The 18,234-nt window shown below is 38.9% G+C and overlaps 1 protein-coding gene across 1 annotated transcript; it reads right to left on the reverse strand.

The window, feature by feature from the left end:
* Positions 1-1,754: 1,754 nt before the first annotated feature.
* On the reverse strand, positions 1,755-17,814 carry LOC104401244 (tyrosine-protein kinase JAK2; the record flags this gene model as incomplete). The annotated part of the gene is made up of 8 exons (XM_010016462.1): positions 1,755-2,042; positions 3,998-4,111; positions 5,750-5,867; positions 7,355-7,527; positions 12,947-13,071; positions 13,970-14,159; positions 16,825-16,961; positions 17,664-17,814. Coding segments are annotated over 8 exons (1,116 nt in total), but the record flags the coding sequence as incomplete, so codon positions are not given.
* Between the last annotated feature and the right edge of the window lie 420 nt (positions 17,815-18,234).

Genomic DNA, 18,234 nt, shown 5'->3' on the forward strand with positions numbered 1-18,234 from the left:
GAAGTTAGTTTTTAAAATTACCTATGCAAGTGCTTGGTGGCAAGAAAATGAACAGAAATATTGTTAAATGAATTGGCAGCATTCCCTATTTAGCAATCTTCCATATTATAAAATACTAATTTTGTATGAGTAATTGTGGGAGAGAAACATCACAGTGGTACAAAACATTGCTATACTGGCACTACGTTACACTAAGTACGGATTTTTTATTTTTTTTTATTTTTTTTAAAGATGAGGTACTTAAACTTCTGACAAGATGGATGTAGTTAACCACACATCTAAAGGAGGACCCACAGTGAAAATAACTCTGTTTCACTGACTCAACTGCCACAAATTTTAAAAATGAACACTTAATTTTTAAATACAAATCTAGGTATCAGGTCAGTTTGCTAAGTTGCATATCCCCTTAATTGAACTTCTTCCAGCAAAAGTCCACGAAAAACAAGCATTGTACTTTGCAAACAATAATGCTTATGTAAAACCAACAACAACAACACCGAGATTACTTGAATTAAAAATAAACAAAACCTGCAACTTCACTGCTTTGAGATATGAGATTATCCCCAAGTTTTATGCCTGGAGGCAAAACCAAACAGTTGTCCATAAATTTTTGTTAGACTTATTCCAAAAGCTGAATTATACAGCGTAAGTAATCTGCTCAAGGTAGCTCTGATCTCCTTCCAGTTCTCAACTGGGTTCATGTCCTTGCCTTCTGCCAAGTGTGAAGAAATTGCACTTTTAATTCTTCCTTTCAAATACTCTTTTGTTGGGTATTACCATAGAAAGGAAAAAGGAGGTGACTTGGGCCACTTCATTACAAAACAGACTTGATGCGGTTGTGACTCGCTGTTCAGATACTGAGCCATAAGCATTCTGGTTTTTTGTACTGGAGGGAAGGTGTAAGGTGATCATCTAACAGCAAGTGAGGAATTGTGAAATTGAAGGCATTTTCTAGATTTTTCATTCTGCTGTAAAAAAGGTCCCAATTTATAGATACATTTACAACTGCATGAAAATTACACGGATGGGAAAAATAAAAAAGCAGCATTTAAAAGCAGTATGTTTAGCTTTTTCATATTCAGAAACAAACTGAAGATACTGCCTTGTATAAAAGGGCTTCGTTGCTACTTGTCATCACTGTATGCTCAATTTTATAAAGGGAACCTAATACTCAAGCAAGGAAAAGAAGAAAAATTGGATGTTTGTTTTTAAATTTTAAATTAAAATTTTCACATGGGTGAGTAGGATTTCTGGCTCTCCAAATTAAGAACAATTTGTTCCCTTCCCCTCAAAATACTTACAGTACATCACACAGCCTAGGGTATCTCTTTGCATGCATCGCTGGCTGATAACTGATTCAGACAGGCACATTAAAAGTTTGTGGGTTATACAACCACTTCTGTTTGGTTATACAGAGAAGCCATTTCTGCATGAACAATGAAAAAAATGGTAAAACTGTATTAACAAACACAAGCCGTTGTGCAACACACAAAACAGAGTGCCAAGACACTATACATTCAGTCTGAAAAGACTTTTCTAGTAGTCTTTTCTGTACATCTCCATTTCAACAAGGAAATACACTGGCTTTTCACCTCTTAATCTCGCCATATGTTAAGTCACCTCTTTTTTGCATTGCCAAGTAAGGCAAATAATGGTACTTTAGACTCACCATATATTAGATTCTTTTACCTAGAAAAATAATTTTTCTCCTCCCTATTGAGAATTTCAACATGTTCTCATAGTAACAAATACATCCTGATAAAGAAAACCAGCAGGATTCCTCATTATGCAGATTAAGATAGGAACTTTGCCACACAGATTTTACATTCAGCTAAGACGAGATACACATGTCATGCATATGTCAATTATACACAGCAGACCAAGTATGTTTTGTTCTGCATTCCAACACATTGTTTGAAGGAGGGACAGTCTTCTCATCCACCCATGTTGTCCCTTATGTGATCCACTCGCTGAGCAAGATCCCTAAAGCTGGGGCGCTGGGTAACATTGTTGTTCCAGCATTCTTTCATGATGGCATAAATCTGGAGAAGAAACAAAGAAAATCAGTAGTAGGTAAACAGAGGCTACAAATAGTTGTTACTTTGACCTGGTCCAAAGACCATCCAACTTAACTTTATGCTTCCAAGCAACAGTGTGGCGGAAGACTGTGCCTGAAGTCTTGCTATATCTCTCAGTTTACCTGCTTGATCCCAATGACAGCAAGAAGTGAGGATAGCTAGCTCTGCAAAAACCTTTATTATAAAAGCAGATTTTTTTAAGAAGATAGTATGGAAATTCACTCAGATAAATATCTTAAAAATTTCAAAATCTATTATTTTGCTGAGTTTTTATCTTCTTGGTTGCTTTTATTTTTTGGAAAGCTCAAGAATGTTTAAAACTACAAATGCTTTCCAAGTCTGACCAAAAATCAGATTTACAAAGACAGCAATTCTAAGTTAAGCTTCCCCTGCAACATTAACATACACTTCTCTGCATCGGGATATTAAATTCTCAATTACTCTTCATGTATAATTCGAAATAAACCAGAAAAGTTCTCATATTTCCAGCAACTTTTTACATGTTGCTTAAAAGCCATCTGCACAGCTCATAGCAAAAAAATGGTAGTATTAGTTCCTTTTTTTTTTATCCCAGCAGATCTGAAACTCCTGCATTGATCAAGCTGCTTTAGATCCAAGTCTCAAGCACTTTGTAAACTACAGACATCTGGAAGATTTAATGTCTGTTATGACTGGCCTTTCAGGATAAATTTGGAAGAGCACTTTCTAACAAAAGAGAAACATTTCCATCTTGCTTTGGTATCTGAAGAAACGTCAAATATTGGAACCTTTGCATTAGTTTGGATACAGTTTCCATAAAACAGATTACGTATTATCTTATACTTATGACATTCAGATTATCTACAAAAAGCCAAACCTTCACAATTCAACAACTATGGTATTCATAACGCAAGAAAGGTTACTTCACAGATTTCTTCCCCCATGGCTTCCCTGCCCTATCTGTACCATTCTCTCTCTTCTCTGCTAGACCACTTGCCCCTGATCTCTCCTCTGTCTCTAGTTTTGTATGGGTTATTTCTTGACAAGTGTGCTTGATTCCAAAGGGATTCCAGCAATAGATCTGAGCTGGAAGTTACACATGTTAAAAAGCATAACTATTTTAATTACATTCTTTCCATACTGATTCACCTGCCCAGCCCTAAAAGGTCTGACTCAAGCTGAAGTGCAGCTGCTCTGAAGAATAGGGAACTACAAGACTTAGAAGTAGCATGAAAAGTGTTTTTTCAAACATTTGGAGTGATAGCAAAACCAAAAGAACACTGACTTAATTTGTGTGCTCTGAGGATGGCTTTGCATACATATACACTTCTGTATCTATGAAGAACATGAATACAAATCTAAAGGCCCTGAACATACAAAATCTGATTTTGTTGCTCTTGGCTGAGAATGCTTGACAGCATGTAAGACACATGATAAACACAGGTATTCCTGTGTTTGAGGAAGGAAGAGCAAGAGAACAAAAACAATCAAGATAAGGAGTTATTTAAATATTGGAATTAAATGTGGAGAAACTTATGTAGATATTAAGATACTTCTGGTAAATGTTACAGGCACAGTTCGCAGCTTTGAATAAGAGCTTACGTGGAACAAGTTCTGTACACTCATCTCATTGCCTCAATAAATTTGTATTTTTAAAATAAAAGCCCAAGTGCCTCAGCACAGCAGTCAGTCATAAAAGTCCTACTTCATATATTTAGAAAGACTACATTCTAGGCTCCTGAGGGAATGCAATCTGAAGGATCAGGAGAAAAAGGTAGTTATAGTAATCGTGCAACTGATGAAGTAACAGCAGAGTCATTTTGCTTGTATAAATACCTCAGTAATCCAAGCAGAACTAACAACAAAGTTTGCACTTATGGGGCACTCACACTTACTGAGCACCTTTCAGGCTATAGTAATATATTAATATAATACTTCACCTCATCAGGGCATCCATCTGGCCTTGGCAGACGTCCATTATTCTTCAAAAGCTCTATCAAATGAAATACAATCATCTGCCCTTGTTTATCATTGCCAATCATGCGCATGAATTCCTGAAACAGAAGGTGTCAAAAGTAATTTTTAAGGAAAAAAAAAGATGCTGCAGCATTCTTACCAAGCAAAAATTCTTCGTAAGAAGAGTTAATAATAATAAATGGAATAGAATATAACGCTAACAAATTTTAAATTGTGAGTCTAGAGAATGTATTTTGTGTGTGTGTGGATAAAAACAGGATGAAACATACACAGTTTGAAGCACTAAGTAAAAAATTTTAAAAAATGTTGACGATCACCTGATGATTAACCAGTTTTAAAAGGATAAACCTCACAGCTATCCTGAAGAGCTTCCTCAAGTATTAAAACAAGATCTTGATGCTTGGAAAAATCAGTTAAACAGAAAACAGGTAATATCATACTGATATATTAAAATAGATTAACAAGACGTCAGAAACAATAGCATAATTAAAACATAGATAAAATCTTGCTATCCAAAAATCAACATAACCCAAAAAATAGATTACAATCTCAGATTGCCAGATGTCAGAAGTACTATTAAATGAAAATAATTTCTAAGCAGGACAAAGAGGAATTATTTTTCCTCCAATGCTAAATAATCATCTTTAATGATCCTTTGCATGAAAATGTGAAATCACTGTTGTTAGAATGTGCAAATGGCCAAATTTGGGGAAATGATGTATAATTATAAAGACTGAAACAGCTAAAAGAGCGCCTCAGCTAATCAGCAAGATTCATTTCTCCTGATACATACTAACAGGACAACCAACCTGATGAACTGGTTAATGCATATGTAAATTTGATTTATTCAAAGCATGATCCCACCTGAGCCCATGACTTACTCTACCACTTTTTTTCCATTTTACCACTTCGGGTGTCTGCAGTGTTCACATTATTATGCAGGAACAGTTGCCCCTACCTTGAGAATTCTTCCTTGATAGCTTAGTTTTTGTACTGACTTACTAAGAGGTCCACTGAGGTCAATGCAGAGATCTTTCAAATGTATTTTTGCCTGTCATCAGTGTTCAGCTTGCAAAACTACATTTGCCAGGACTGAGACACTGGCCACGGGTAAGGACAGCTCAAGCAGGTATACAAAGCTCAACTCCACTCTGTTGTGTCTGCTAGATATAAGATTGTGAATCTGGTTTCCAATTGGGAGAACTGTTATTTGGTGTACAAGCAGCATTTTTCAACTTCAATTACTTACTAATTTTGGGTTCAGGTAACAAAACAAAACAACTTTTAAGTTACCTTATTTAAATCAACTCAATGTTTATGTATTTGTTTGGCTTAGCCTTAGATTTGGAGTAGCATTAAGAATACATGTCATGTTGCAATGAAACAGTTGCATCTGGGATTACTCTCCAGGAAAAAAAGAACAATCTATAAAAAGAAATCTTAAAATCTTTTTCAAATAGTTAGGATTTACAGGATGGATAAAATCTGTACAGATTATCAGATAATTTTCACTATCTTTTCCCCTTTATGGCTTGATATGAATACTTTTTAGCATGTTGCTGCTTCTGGTTGGATGCTGCCTCATAAACATTAAGGTATCTCCAGAAAAGGATGAGTAAATATGAACCTATTTAGGTAGAGGAACTATCTATATATTTTTGAAAAACTAAATAAATAGACAAAAAACTTTTGAGAACTATTAACTAGATACTTACAGCTGGTGGACTTTTGCTCTTGTCAATATATGTGAAGAGTTCATATAGGACAACACCAAAACTCCACACGTCTGAGGCCACAGAAAATTTGCTTTCTGTCAGAGATTCTGGAGCATACCTGCAACACATGGGAATATTGATTGTTCTATGCAATGGTTTTGAAGGTATTTCTTTTAATAAGACTTTTAATAGGGTTTTTTTCATGAATAATTGTTCTTTGTTCACAGACATTAGCACATTCTCATTTTCTTCCATTACTTTCACAAGTAACTGTTCTTTTAATAATAGTTAATCAGTATTGAAAACATAAACCACCTTAAATATACACAGTTAGTGATAACTATATTCAAGTTTGGTTTTCTTCCAACAAAGTTGTAGATATTTTTCTTATCTGTAGTGTGACTAAACAAGATTTTGATGTCATAAGGCTTGGAAAGAAAGTCTATTACAGCCAGTAAGCACCTGTCCATCATTTTCAGAGGCTACACAAAGTGTTCTCCTTTTCCAAGCAAAGCAGAGCTCATTGGAGCATTACTGTATTTTGGAGCATTAGACCTCCTCTGGAAGCTCAATGCCCAAATACAGACATCTACCTGAATATTCAACCCAGCACTTTATCCTTGCTCATTACAGTCTCTGGGATTGTCCTGGGTTCAGCTGTAACAGTTATTTTTCTCCTTCTGAGTAGCTGGTGCAGTGCTGTGGTTTGGATTTAGTCTGAGAACAATGCTGATAACACACCAATGTTTTAGTTGTGCTCTGTAACTCCTCAGTAGCACTTACCCTGATCAAGGACTTTCTCAGTCTCATGCTCTGCCAGGGAGGAGGGGAAGCTGGGATGAAGCAGAGACAGGACACCTGACCCCAACTGGCCAAAGGGGTATTCCATACCACAGCACGTCATGCCCAGTAGATAAACTGGGGGGAGTTACTCGGAAGGCCCAGATCACTGCTCAGGTTGGGCTGGGTATCGGTTGGCGGGTGGTGAGCGATTGTGTTGTGCATCACTTGTGTTTTCTGAGTTTTCATTTCTTCTCTTGTTGTTTCCCATTATCATTATTATTGGTATTCTTTCTATTATCACTATATTTTACTTTAAGTTATTGGACTCTTCTTATCTCAACCCGTGGGGTTTATATTCTTCTGCTGTTCCTCTCCATTCTGCCTTGGGGAGGGTGGGGAGGGGAAGTGTGAGCAAGTGGTTACATCTTGCGGAGTTACCAGCTGAGTCTAAACCACAACAGGGATTTAACACCACTTGGTCAACAGAGAGCCTATCCAACAGATCTCAGCTAGAGGATATGAACGGCTGTGTTTAGGGAACCAAAAGATCCAAAATTTTAAAGCATCCTTGGAAACAGACCCTTTTAGATTTCTTTTATCTAATACCTTTCATGTTGCACCTATTTCTTTTAAATAGTTCGGTAATTTTTTGGTTAGCTTGTTTTTTTTAAATATGTTGAAAAGTCCCATGCGTATGACTTTCACAACGCGAGGCAACTGACCTGAGTTTGTACTTAAAAATTCCACAATGTGCGAAACAATTGGCTGAAACTGCAAAAACCGAAAATATGTCACAATTTCATGTATCAAAAGAAGACTTACCAAAATATAGGGCTTTCACCAGGTTCCTTTACTTTGTAGTATTCTTTGTCTTGTGGCAAGACTTTTGTCAATCCAAAATCTCCAATTTTAACTCTGTTCTCATTCTCCACTAAGATATTCCTTGTTGCTAAATCCCGGTGAACATATCTTTTTGTGCCCAGATACTCCATGCCCTAGACAGAAAGTTCACAAACACAATAGGAAAAGAGTTACTTTTACCATTAAGTAGTTGCACTTTCCTTAAAGGGGCAAATTAAACTCAAAGTTAAAAACAAACACGATTGTTACCAAAATCGGCATGCTTGAACATTTGTCTTCTCTGAGGAGTTACTTTTTCCAAGTTCAGAGATTTTCCTTACCTGAAGGAAAATAGACTAAACACCTGTCAGAGCCAAGTGTATTTTGATTACGTAGCTGGACAGCTGTTACAGATCCCTTCTGTGGCCTAATGCAGTTTGCTGGTGACAGAAGGAAAACCAAAATTTGGGCTAAACTACACAATCCAGGGCTGTCAGTTTCAGAAGAAAATACCTCACTGTGGCAACACAACGGAAAAGCAATAAATTATGCTAAACGCATTGTTGAACTAAAATTTATGAACATTAGCGTTATAATATTAATGCTAAAAGATTTATTTCTCTCTCTCTTTTCTTTAAAATGAGAAGCCTCAGAAATCGTTAACTCCGACGCCCGACCTTCCCCTCAGGCTCTCGCTACCTCCTTGCTCCGCTAGGTGGCATCCCTGACTACTCACGTACCATTCCAAACCCGTTCAAAAATGACGCTGTATTTTTTCATTGCCTGCTTTTCCACTGCTGTTCTGAACAACAACACACCTAGCTTTTTCAAAATGAGACTCCTGGGTTTCTGATACAAACAGGCTATGTAAATGCTGTAACTTTTTATTACTACTACATGCTGTACTGAAAACAGTCCTAAAGTTCCTCTAATGACTAATCTGTTAGCCTGAAAAATACCTGTTCTAAGAGAGATACTTAATTGAAACCATGCAAATGTCTAACTGGAGATCATAATCCCGTGGCACTACTCTAACAGTGGAACTGAGTTTAACTATGTGATTTCAAATGTTTCTATCACTAAAGTTGGACTCTGCAGCAAGGATACATGAAGCAACTTAAGCATGAACAGACAGAAAAATGGCTTTTTTTTCTTCTTGATTATGGAATTTTTTCTTAATTCCTATCTTCTCCTATCAGCCAGCATTAACAAAATGCAGGACCAAAAGATAAAAAAAGAATATCCCAAAAATTAGATGCATGGAGAAGTTAACTGCCTATTAAAGGTGTAATGGGTTGGCCAGTGAAGCGCCTCTTGACTGTAACAGGAACTCTTGCATGGCTAAGGAGAGAGGCACTGATCGTACCAAGGACTCCTGTTCCCTGGCTAAGGTGAGAAGCGAGAGTGGGGATAATGAGTCATCCCCCTGACAGCCTTGGAACACTCCTTCCCTTGAACACAGCCTAAGTGGAACAGTAGCATTGTTACTAAAGTTTTGATAGGCAGTTAACTGCCAGATGCACAGAGAAGTAACTTGCCATTCTATTGTCACGATTGTCTGAAGTTAAGTACAGAGTCCTATTGCTTGCCACCAGACAAGCTGTACTAGTGGCACAAGCTGCACCAGGTCACAGCTGCACTGATTTATACCTACAGAAACATCACCACTAGCAAATGCTATTTTTCAAAATGCTGCTTTTCACAGTACAAGAGACGTGCAAAAAAATTTACACCTTTAAACCAGGAACCCTTTCCTAGTATAGTAGCAAGGAACCAAAACACAGCAAGCAAGCAAACACATCTTAACCCTCAGGTATTTTCTCTCACATATTTGAGAGAAAAGCAGCAAGGCAGGAGAAAGATTTTTGATTTAGTAACCCAAAATAAGAGAGCGACAGAAATGCACAGCAGAGAGAAGAAATATGAGATGCTGAAAGAGCAAACATTGCAAGAGAAGCAAAAACAGCTAAAGGAAACGGGGAAAATAGGATCAGCTAAAAGAAGAAGGAAAAACATTCATATCCCATTTTCATAGTATTAGGTACTCATGTTTCTAATTAAATTGTTTTGAATATGCAGAATGCTGCACATTGCTTTGCAGGTTGTACGGCAACAACAATGCAAAGCAAGACATGAACACTGTAATTCTTAGACTGCTTCCATTAGAAATGAAGATACTTTTGTAAGATCAAGTCCATTATGGACTTCCCACATTCTCATACTATGTGTACCCATGTTTTGTCACATGAAAGTGGGGTCTTCCCACTTATGTTATCTGCAGACAGTGTATTCTATCTCTCTCTTGGCTGGTGCTTGGTACTTAGGATATGGTCATTTCAACTGCTACTTCGATTTTGCGTTATCATCCTTAAGTCTTGTAATATTTGGATGCTTTTTCTACATGTGTGTAGGTACACACATACATTAAGAACCTTTTCTTTCTACCTTCTGTATTCAGGTCCTTTCTCGAAGTTTCCTGTCATACTTGCACTGCCTGCAAAGGCCAAAATCCACCTTCCAGCCCTCTCTTCGGATACCTCTCTCTCATAGACCAGGGTCCAGAGATACATTGCCACTGTTGTTCCTTCAGTCTTTTGACTGGGCCTGAAGACTTACATATGCAAGCTTCACAGATCCTACGAGAGTGAAAAGGGCAAGCTCCTTATGACCCTTCAGGTCACAGGCTAAGATGACCACAGAATGAAACAGGTAAGTGGCTGACTGTGTGTGTTCAAAAACACCTCTTGCATCTTTATTCTATGATAGATTGATTCACTCTCACTATCATCCTAGCTGGTGCTGTTTGCTTGAAGGAAAATTGTTTTCAGTGACTTACCAGCACTGATAGTAACAGTTATTTTGTTGCAGAAGTAGAATTTCTTATGCCTGTTACTGGAGAAGGACTTCCAGACACACCGAGGAGGACTTTTTAATCCTCTGAGTGGGTGGTCACATACGCAATCCTTCCTCTCTGTTTAAAGACTCACACTTGCCACAGACCTGTGAATATTTTCTGTTTCCCAACCTCATGCACTGGTGCATCTCCCCACCCATCCTCTGGCTGCTCTACAACCCTGGGAATTCACATCACACCTTGGCTTTTGTGTAATGAGTTGGACAGTGAAGCGCCTCTTAACCGTAACAGGAACTCTTGCATGGCTAAGAAGGGAAGCACTGACTGTACCTGGGACACCTGTTCCCTGGCTAAGGTGAGAAGTGAGACTGGGGCTAATTAGTCATCCCCCTGACAGCCTTGGAACACTCCTTACTTTGGTCATAGCCTGAGTGGAACGGTAGCATTGTTACTGAAGTTACTGATCCAGGTTGTGTCCAGGTCAGAAATTTACTAATGCCTCAAACAAATTATCCTGCAACCCTATGAACAGCGGGCCTAAGTGAGCCCCCTGAACTCTCCTGGACTGCAGCAGGTGGCAACCAGCATCTCCCTCTGCATAGGACGCCTCTCAGAGCTCGTGAACTCTCCACCTTTACAATAATCAGAGGACTGTCATCAAAAGCTGACAATAGGACTTGAGCTGAAGTCCCTCCACTCCTCAAGGCTCAGCCCTCACCTGTTGAGGAATGTCAAGACATTTGATACGAATATCTAACAGAATTCTAGGGGCATTTTTAACCAGTATCTTTACATGTCTTTGTGACTGTAAGTGCATGCATGTGTGTATAAACTGACACAGTAAGTGTAGTAAATTCTATTTACTCACTATGTGAATGTTAAGATCCACCTTGAAACCACAGATTGCTGCTAGGTAAAAGCCATCTGTGGTGAATTACTACACTTGTAACCTTGCCTGTGACTAAGACTAGGCCCAGCTGCACCCAGGCTTCATCAGTTTAGAAAGCAAGCAGGTCTACTCTGAGCCTCATGATGCCACAGGAGAATTTCCTTATTCCCCGTATTTGTTCCATCAGACACAGACCATTGCCCAAGTCTGAGACTAAGATTGGACTCAGTTGCACCTAAGCTCCATCAGGATCTTAGAAAGCAAGAGGGTCTCTTCTGAATCTTGTGACTTAATGGGAGTGTCTCCCTTACCTTTTGTACCTTCAGTCTCTCTATCGATCATTTTTAGCTTGATTTTCCTTTGATTTTCCTTTCTATGTGTCTTCCATGTAAAATGTAGTAACCCTGCCACTGAACTTTGTTTTGGTTTTATAATTCATATAGAGCTGCTCTTGCCAATACTCTTGATGGTCATTCTTTGAGCAACCCTCTATCACTCCTTCCACAACATTGCACACTACTTGCCCATCAAGAAGTTTTTGCTGAAGACTACCCATCCAGCCTTGCTTCAGTGAAACACATGAATAGGTGAGATCAGCTGCTGAAGGTGCCTGCAGCATCCTTCTGTACATGCCCCAGGTTCAGTAGCTAAAACATTTACTGAATCAGTCCCGCTTCAAGCAGGAAATCATCAATCTCTGTTCACTTCAAAGGAAGTCTGAATGCCTGGAGAAGATCTCAGCTCTGGCAGAGATGCTCCTGACTGATTCTTGTCAGGCCTTTTCTGCAGACCTGCAGAAGGAAAGCTTCTGCTCCAAACGTGGCATAGCAGAATTACCAGACATTAGAATATCTATGAGCTGCACACACTGAGGGATACTCATTAATTTTAAGTCAGTTACTGTTTCCATGTGTTTGATGTGCAGGTTGGGGAAAGGAATTTTAAAATATTTCTGGTACATGCCTTGAGGGTGTCTTTCCCCTGCTGCCTTTTCTCTCTTCTCCCTGTTTCCCTACTTTCTGTTTTTCTTTCCCCAAACAACTGAACATGGAATGAAATCTAAAGTGTCTGTAGTTTCTTGTATCTAAAGAAAAATAACAGAATAAAACTAGGATTGTCATTAAATCCTCTATCTGAGGAAATAAGATATCACAATAAAGATCAGGTGTTTGCCCCCCTTTTCACAATTTTAAGGATCTTCAGTACCAACCAGTGAGACTAGCAAATAATTTATTACAGCTTTGAGCACTTCTATGGCCTCTCTTTCTTCAAACAGAAATCATGTATCTTTGCTCTTTCTGCTAAATGAGCAAATATTATCTACAGTTTAAAGAAAATTTCTTAAACATATGCTGTTATGGTGGTTTTCTTAAACATACGCTGTTATAGTGGTTTTCTTAAACATATGCTGTTATAGTGGTTTTAATGTCCAAGTTCTGAAAAATCGGTTATACTATGTCATGGAGAGTTTGTCTGGCTGAGTATATTAACTCCTGCAAAATTTTATTTCAGCTCTCATTAGGGAGAAACGGGGCTTTAATTCTTCTGGGCAAAATATAAGCTAAGCAGACAATGAAATAAACAGAAATAGATGGAGTATATTTTTCCTCAGTCAGCAGATAGGTCAGTCTCTTCATCCTGTACTAAGATACTCAGAAGTTTCTCCAGTTTTTGAGTACAGGAATATAAACTGCTATTTTTTTTAGGGTTATGTGGTCCTAGCAGCCCAACAGTGATATAAAAGATACACCAAGGTTGTTTTGAGACAAATGAGTCAAGGCCAAAAAGACAAAAAATTGTTGAAAAGTATCAGTCACCTGAAATTTCCTACCTTGCATATCTGAGATGCATACAGCAAAAGCTTCTTGTGGTCCAGCCTCTCCTTGTGTTTCTGCAGATAATCTCGTAAACTTCCATATGGTAAATATTCCATAATTAATCTTAGATTCCTACGACCTTTTGTAACAACAAAAAATACACTTTATTTTTCTGTCATTTTCCAATGACAAGTTTTGAAATACATTTACAAATGTCTATGAATAAAATACAAAACAGTCTTAATACCAAAAAATAATTTATTATACGTACATCACTATGCAATCTTTCATGTATTAGTTAACTGCATTTGTTCAGGAAATGCCAGTTACTTAAACACCACAATAATGGGGATATGCTTGATATACACAACATCACTAATCAAGATCATTTAATCAATACTTCAGCTACTACTGCTAAGGCAAAGCAGAAGTGCTACATGTGTGTATCTGTGTCTATGTAATTCCTCCTCATTGCTGAGATGAAACTCAGAATGGCAACTGACATCAACTGGACAGCAATTATACCATCTTTAAAAACTTAGTCTGATTCTTAACCCAGTATTTTTCTTTTTACAGTAAGAGCCAGGACAGAACCCACGCTTTCATTCATCAGCTTCAACAGCATCAACAATTCACTCAAACACATCTGCGCCTAGAACCTTTTCTTGTCTCATCTTTTACTACGTAGGCAGTACAAGAATAGGTAATATCCACTCCAGGACACACTGGAGTAAAAACCAACAATACTTACAAAATGGTTGCCACTTAACCTTAAATTATTTTCTAGGACAACTCACTGGGTAATTAGTCAAAATGGTACTTCCTCTAAATCAATCAAATAATGCAGTGAGCTGACTGAATAAAATGTCCATCTTGTACTGAGTAGTAGTACACGACAGTCACTACTTTGATTTGCGCTCTCTAAGTCTTGCTAAAGTTTTGACAAGTTAGTGACTTCCATAAACACCTGCCTCTCTGAGCTGCTCAGTATGCATACTTAGCTGTAGACCTGAAGGCATATTTAATATAGCACATACCTGCACTGTAGCATACTCCTTTGTATTTAACAATGTTATCGTGCTGCAGAGATTTAAGAATTTCAATTTCTCTTTCAAAGTCCCGAAGGTGCTCTTCTGTGCTATGTTGCAGCTTTTTCACAGCCACCACCTCCCCCGTATTATCCTGCAGTGGGTCGTAGCGGCACATCTCAACACTGCCGAAATTTCCCTAGATCACAAATGGAAGTACTTGAATTAAAAACAAGTCCACATCATTGTCTCTTTCTTACTGCTTGTGCTTGCTGCCTCAGTGCTCACTGTACGAGCATCCAGGTGACCACAATTAGTTAAGTGAAATGCCATAAAACCTCCCTGAGATAAAGGAATACAAATCACAGGTTAAGAATACAAATCTCCTGTTAAGAAAAATTCTATGAAAGAAAGTGACCAGCACAGAAGGAAACAAGGGGGTTGAGGTCCATTTATTTTTCCTCCTTCTTCATAGATTTCCATTTGCAATTCCAAAATGTTAGCTGGCATACTCCTGCTGCTGCACCTGCAAAAACCCCTTCATTTAGGTTCCTCTCAACTCTTAACTCTACCCAGTTCTTGGTGGGTTTTCCCCCATTTGTTTCAATGTTCTACCTTCTTCCCTTTCTTTGTTTATATGTCAGTAAGGGGGTGATTGCTGACAGCCAACACGGCTTCACTAAAGGCAAACTGTGCTTGACAAATTTGGTGGCCTTCTACGATGACGCCATGGTGTTAGTGGATAAGGGAAGAATAACTGACATCATCTACCTGGACTCGTGCATTTGATACTGTCCCTCACAACATCTTCTCTCTCTAAATTTGAGAGGCACGGATTTGACAAATGGACTTGGTGGATAAGGTGGATAACGAATTGGCTTGATGGTTGCACTTAAAGAGCGCAAGTGGAGACTTGTGACATGGAGACTTGTGAGGTGTCCCTCAGGAGTCAGTGTTTGGACCGATCCTGTTCAACATCTTTGTCAGTGACACAGACAGTGGGACTGATGCACCCTCAGCAAGTTTGCAGATGACAGCAGGCTGTGTGGTGTGGTCGATACACTGGAGGGAACGGACCTGGACAGGCTGGAGAGATGGGCCAGTGCAAACCTCAGAAAGTTCAAAAAGGCCAAGTGCAAGGTCCTGCATGTGGGTTGGGGCAATCCCAAGCACAACTATAGGCTGGGCACAGACTGAATTGAGAGCAAATCCTGAGGAGAAGGACTTGGGGGTGTTGGTTGATGAGAAGCTCAACATGAGCTTGCAGTGTGCACCTGCAGCCCAGAAAGCCCACCTTATGCTGGGCTGCATCAAAAGGAGTGTGGTCAGCAGAAGAAGGACGTGGACCTACTCGAGTGAGTCCAGAGGAGGCCATGAAGATGGTCAGGGGACTGGAGCACCTCTGCTGTGAAGACAGGCTGAGAGAGTTGGGCTTGTTCAGCCTCACGAAGAGAAGGCTCTAGGGAGACCTAAGGGGGCCTACAAGAAAGCTGGAGAGGGACTTCTTCAAGAGCTTGTAGTGACAGAACAAGGGAGAATGGCTTTAAACTGAAAAAAGAAAGATTTAGATTAGGCATTAGGAAGAAGTTCTTCACTATAAGGATGGTGTGACACTGGAACAGGTTGCCCGGAGTTGTGGTTGCTCCACCCCTAGAAGTGTTCAAGGCCAGGCTAGATGAGGTTTTGAGCAACCTGGTCTAGGGGAAGGTGTCTCTGCCCATGGCAGTAGGGTTGGAACTAGAGGATCATAAGGTCTCTTCCAACCCTAACCATTCTATGATGATTCTGTGGTTTTATCCATCTTCCTTTGTGCAGTCATCACCTAGCACTCTGTTCCTCTCCCTATGCTACACTACCATTTACAGTCAAAACCAAACCATCTACAAACACAACTAATTCTGCCATTTCACTTTCATGCTTGCTTTCACTAGTAGTTGGAGTCAAAGGAATATATAGCTATCATGCCAATAAAAACCATAAACCAGCAAGAAACCACTCTGGGAAAATGGTACTTGGTGAAGTTCTACCATCTGCACCTGAGCATCTCTCTAGGCATCACAAAGGCAGGCTGCAATGACTGCAAAAGTAGTAACCAAATGCAGATTCCTAACACCTAGAACATTCAAGGCCTACAAATACTTCAAAGACATTACTGAATTTAGGGACTGTACATTCAGACTTCCTAGTATACACATGCATAAAAAACCCTGAACTCCACCAGTTCTATGCAAGACTGCTCTGGAGCCTTTTAAAATGAATACCAAGTATTTAAAGAAGAAATAAAAATCTGTCACATGAAGCTCTGCATTACTGAAAAAGAATTTAACCTTTCAGTGTGACTGGATTCATTGTAGACACCACCTATCTTTATTCTAGCTAATGATATTGTGAAAATGAAAAAGATCTAAAAGGAATCACAGAATCAGCTAGGTTGTAAGACTTTTAAGACCTCTAATATCACCAAGATCAACCATTACTCCAGGACTGTCAAGCCCATCACTAAACCGTATCACCACATATACATGGTTTTTGAACACTTGCAGGGATGATGATTCCATCACTTTTCTGGGCAGCCTGTTCCAATGCCTGATCACCCTCTCTGTGAAGAAATTTTTCCTGATACCCAATCTAAACCTCCCCTGGTGCAGCTTGAGGCCACTACCTCTTGTCCTATCACTTGTTACTTGAGAGAAGAGACCAAACCCCACCTCATTACAACCTCCTTTCAGGAACTGCACATTGTAGTCAGATGTGACTGAAATTATTGATTTCTGTAGCAAAAGTTTCAATGTAAATAATACATGTGGGGTCATCGTAAAAATACAATTCTTTCCTAGGCAATTAGAGAATTTCAAACATCCTACCTTGCCAAGTTGCTGTAAAAACTTAAGATGTCTCTCTTCAAATTGTGTTGGGTCACGATCTTCAAAAGCACCAGAAAATCCAAGTGCTCCAATTCTCATATTTGGCAACATATCACTTTCTGTTAAAAGCTCATAATCTGAGTGATAGAAGGAAGAAGGGAAGAAAGAAAGGGAACAGGAGGGACAGAGAAATGAGTAAGAGAATGAAGAAACATTATAATCTTGGCATGTTCTACCTTTGCTTGGCATACTCGAAGCTCAGTAGAGTATTAACAAGAAATTCATTTCTACATAGTAATTTGCAGTCAAGATGAATTACAAAAAAGCTGAATGACTTGTCTTAACTCATAGCAAGTCTTGCTTTAATTTCCCAATTTTCTTTTTTGCAGGCCTATTGTATTTCAAATTTAGCAACTATTACACAACAATTCCACTGCTGTGGAGGGCAGAAATAAGGTTGTAATAACATGCATCTTTCACTTGGAAAAGAAAAAAAGAAACCTATTTATTTTATGAAGAGAAAAAAGACAGTCACAAACATAACATACTTGGTTCAGATACTGGAATGGTTGAGACAGGCAATAATCAAACCAGAAAACTCCTTTGAATGATAATGCTAACTTTTAATGTGTTCACCTTTAGAAAAAATAAAACAGTTCATAGTGTTTAAACAGTGTTTAAAACAGTCACATAATGTCCTTACAAACTTAGGTTTCTGGGGTTGCTCTGGAGAGTGGTTGTGGGTCAACATACCAAAAAGGAAGGTGCCACACAAAAATGAACCAATAGGAATCAGGGTTCTTTTTGGCTAGCATGCTCTTGTTGTAGCACAGACTCACCTGGAGTGAACAAACTATTCAAGTCACGTATAACTGCTCTAAATGAAGGCCTGAAATCTGGCTCATAATCCATACAGTTGTTTATAAGGTTTGCTAGTTCTGTCCAGTTGGGGGCAGGAAGCTGGTGCCTGTCTTCATAAAACTGTAGTTTCTGGAATTAAAACAGATAAAAACCAAAAGATACAGCTCTCAACCCAGACTTGTCATCTCATCAAATATATATCTGACCAATTTACATGAAAAGCCAAGGACGACAATGTAGCAAGGCTGGCATAATTTAGAGTAATTACTTCAGAAATTTCAAGTCAGTTACTGGTGGAAGATAAGAAAATAGAGAATGATATTGAGAAATATGGTGTCTCCTTTACTGGTGATTTCATGAAACCTCAATGGGATGGATCCATCAGAAAATTCTATCCACCTGTGAGCTGGCTGAGCTCCTCCAGTTGTAAAAAACTTTCTGAGTATTCTTAAAGAATGTGTACTAGGAGAGGACAGCAACTTCTGAAATACCTAGATAGGCACAGTGGGACTGAGTGTGGCCTCAGCAAGTTTGCCGATGACACCAAGC

This window comes from Nestor notabilis, unplaced genomic scaffold (genome assembly GCF_000696875.1).
Source record: "Nestor notabilis isolate BGI_N333 unplaced genomic scaffold, ASM69687v1 scaffold17016, whole genome shotgun sequence".
In the NCBI taxonomy this organism is placed as follows: Eukaryota; Metazoa; Chordata; class Aves; order Psittaciformes; family Psittacidae; genus Nestor; species Nestor notabilis.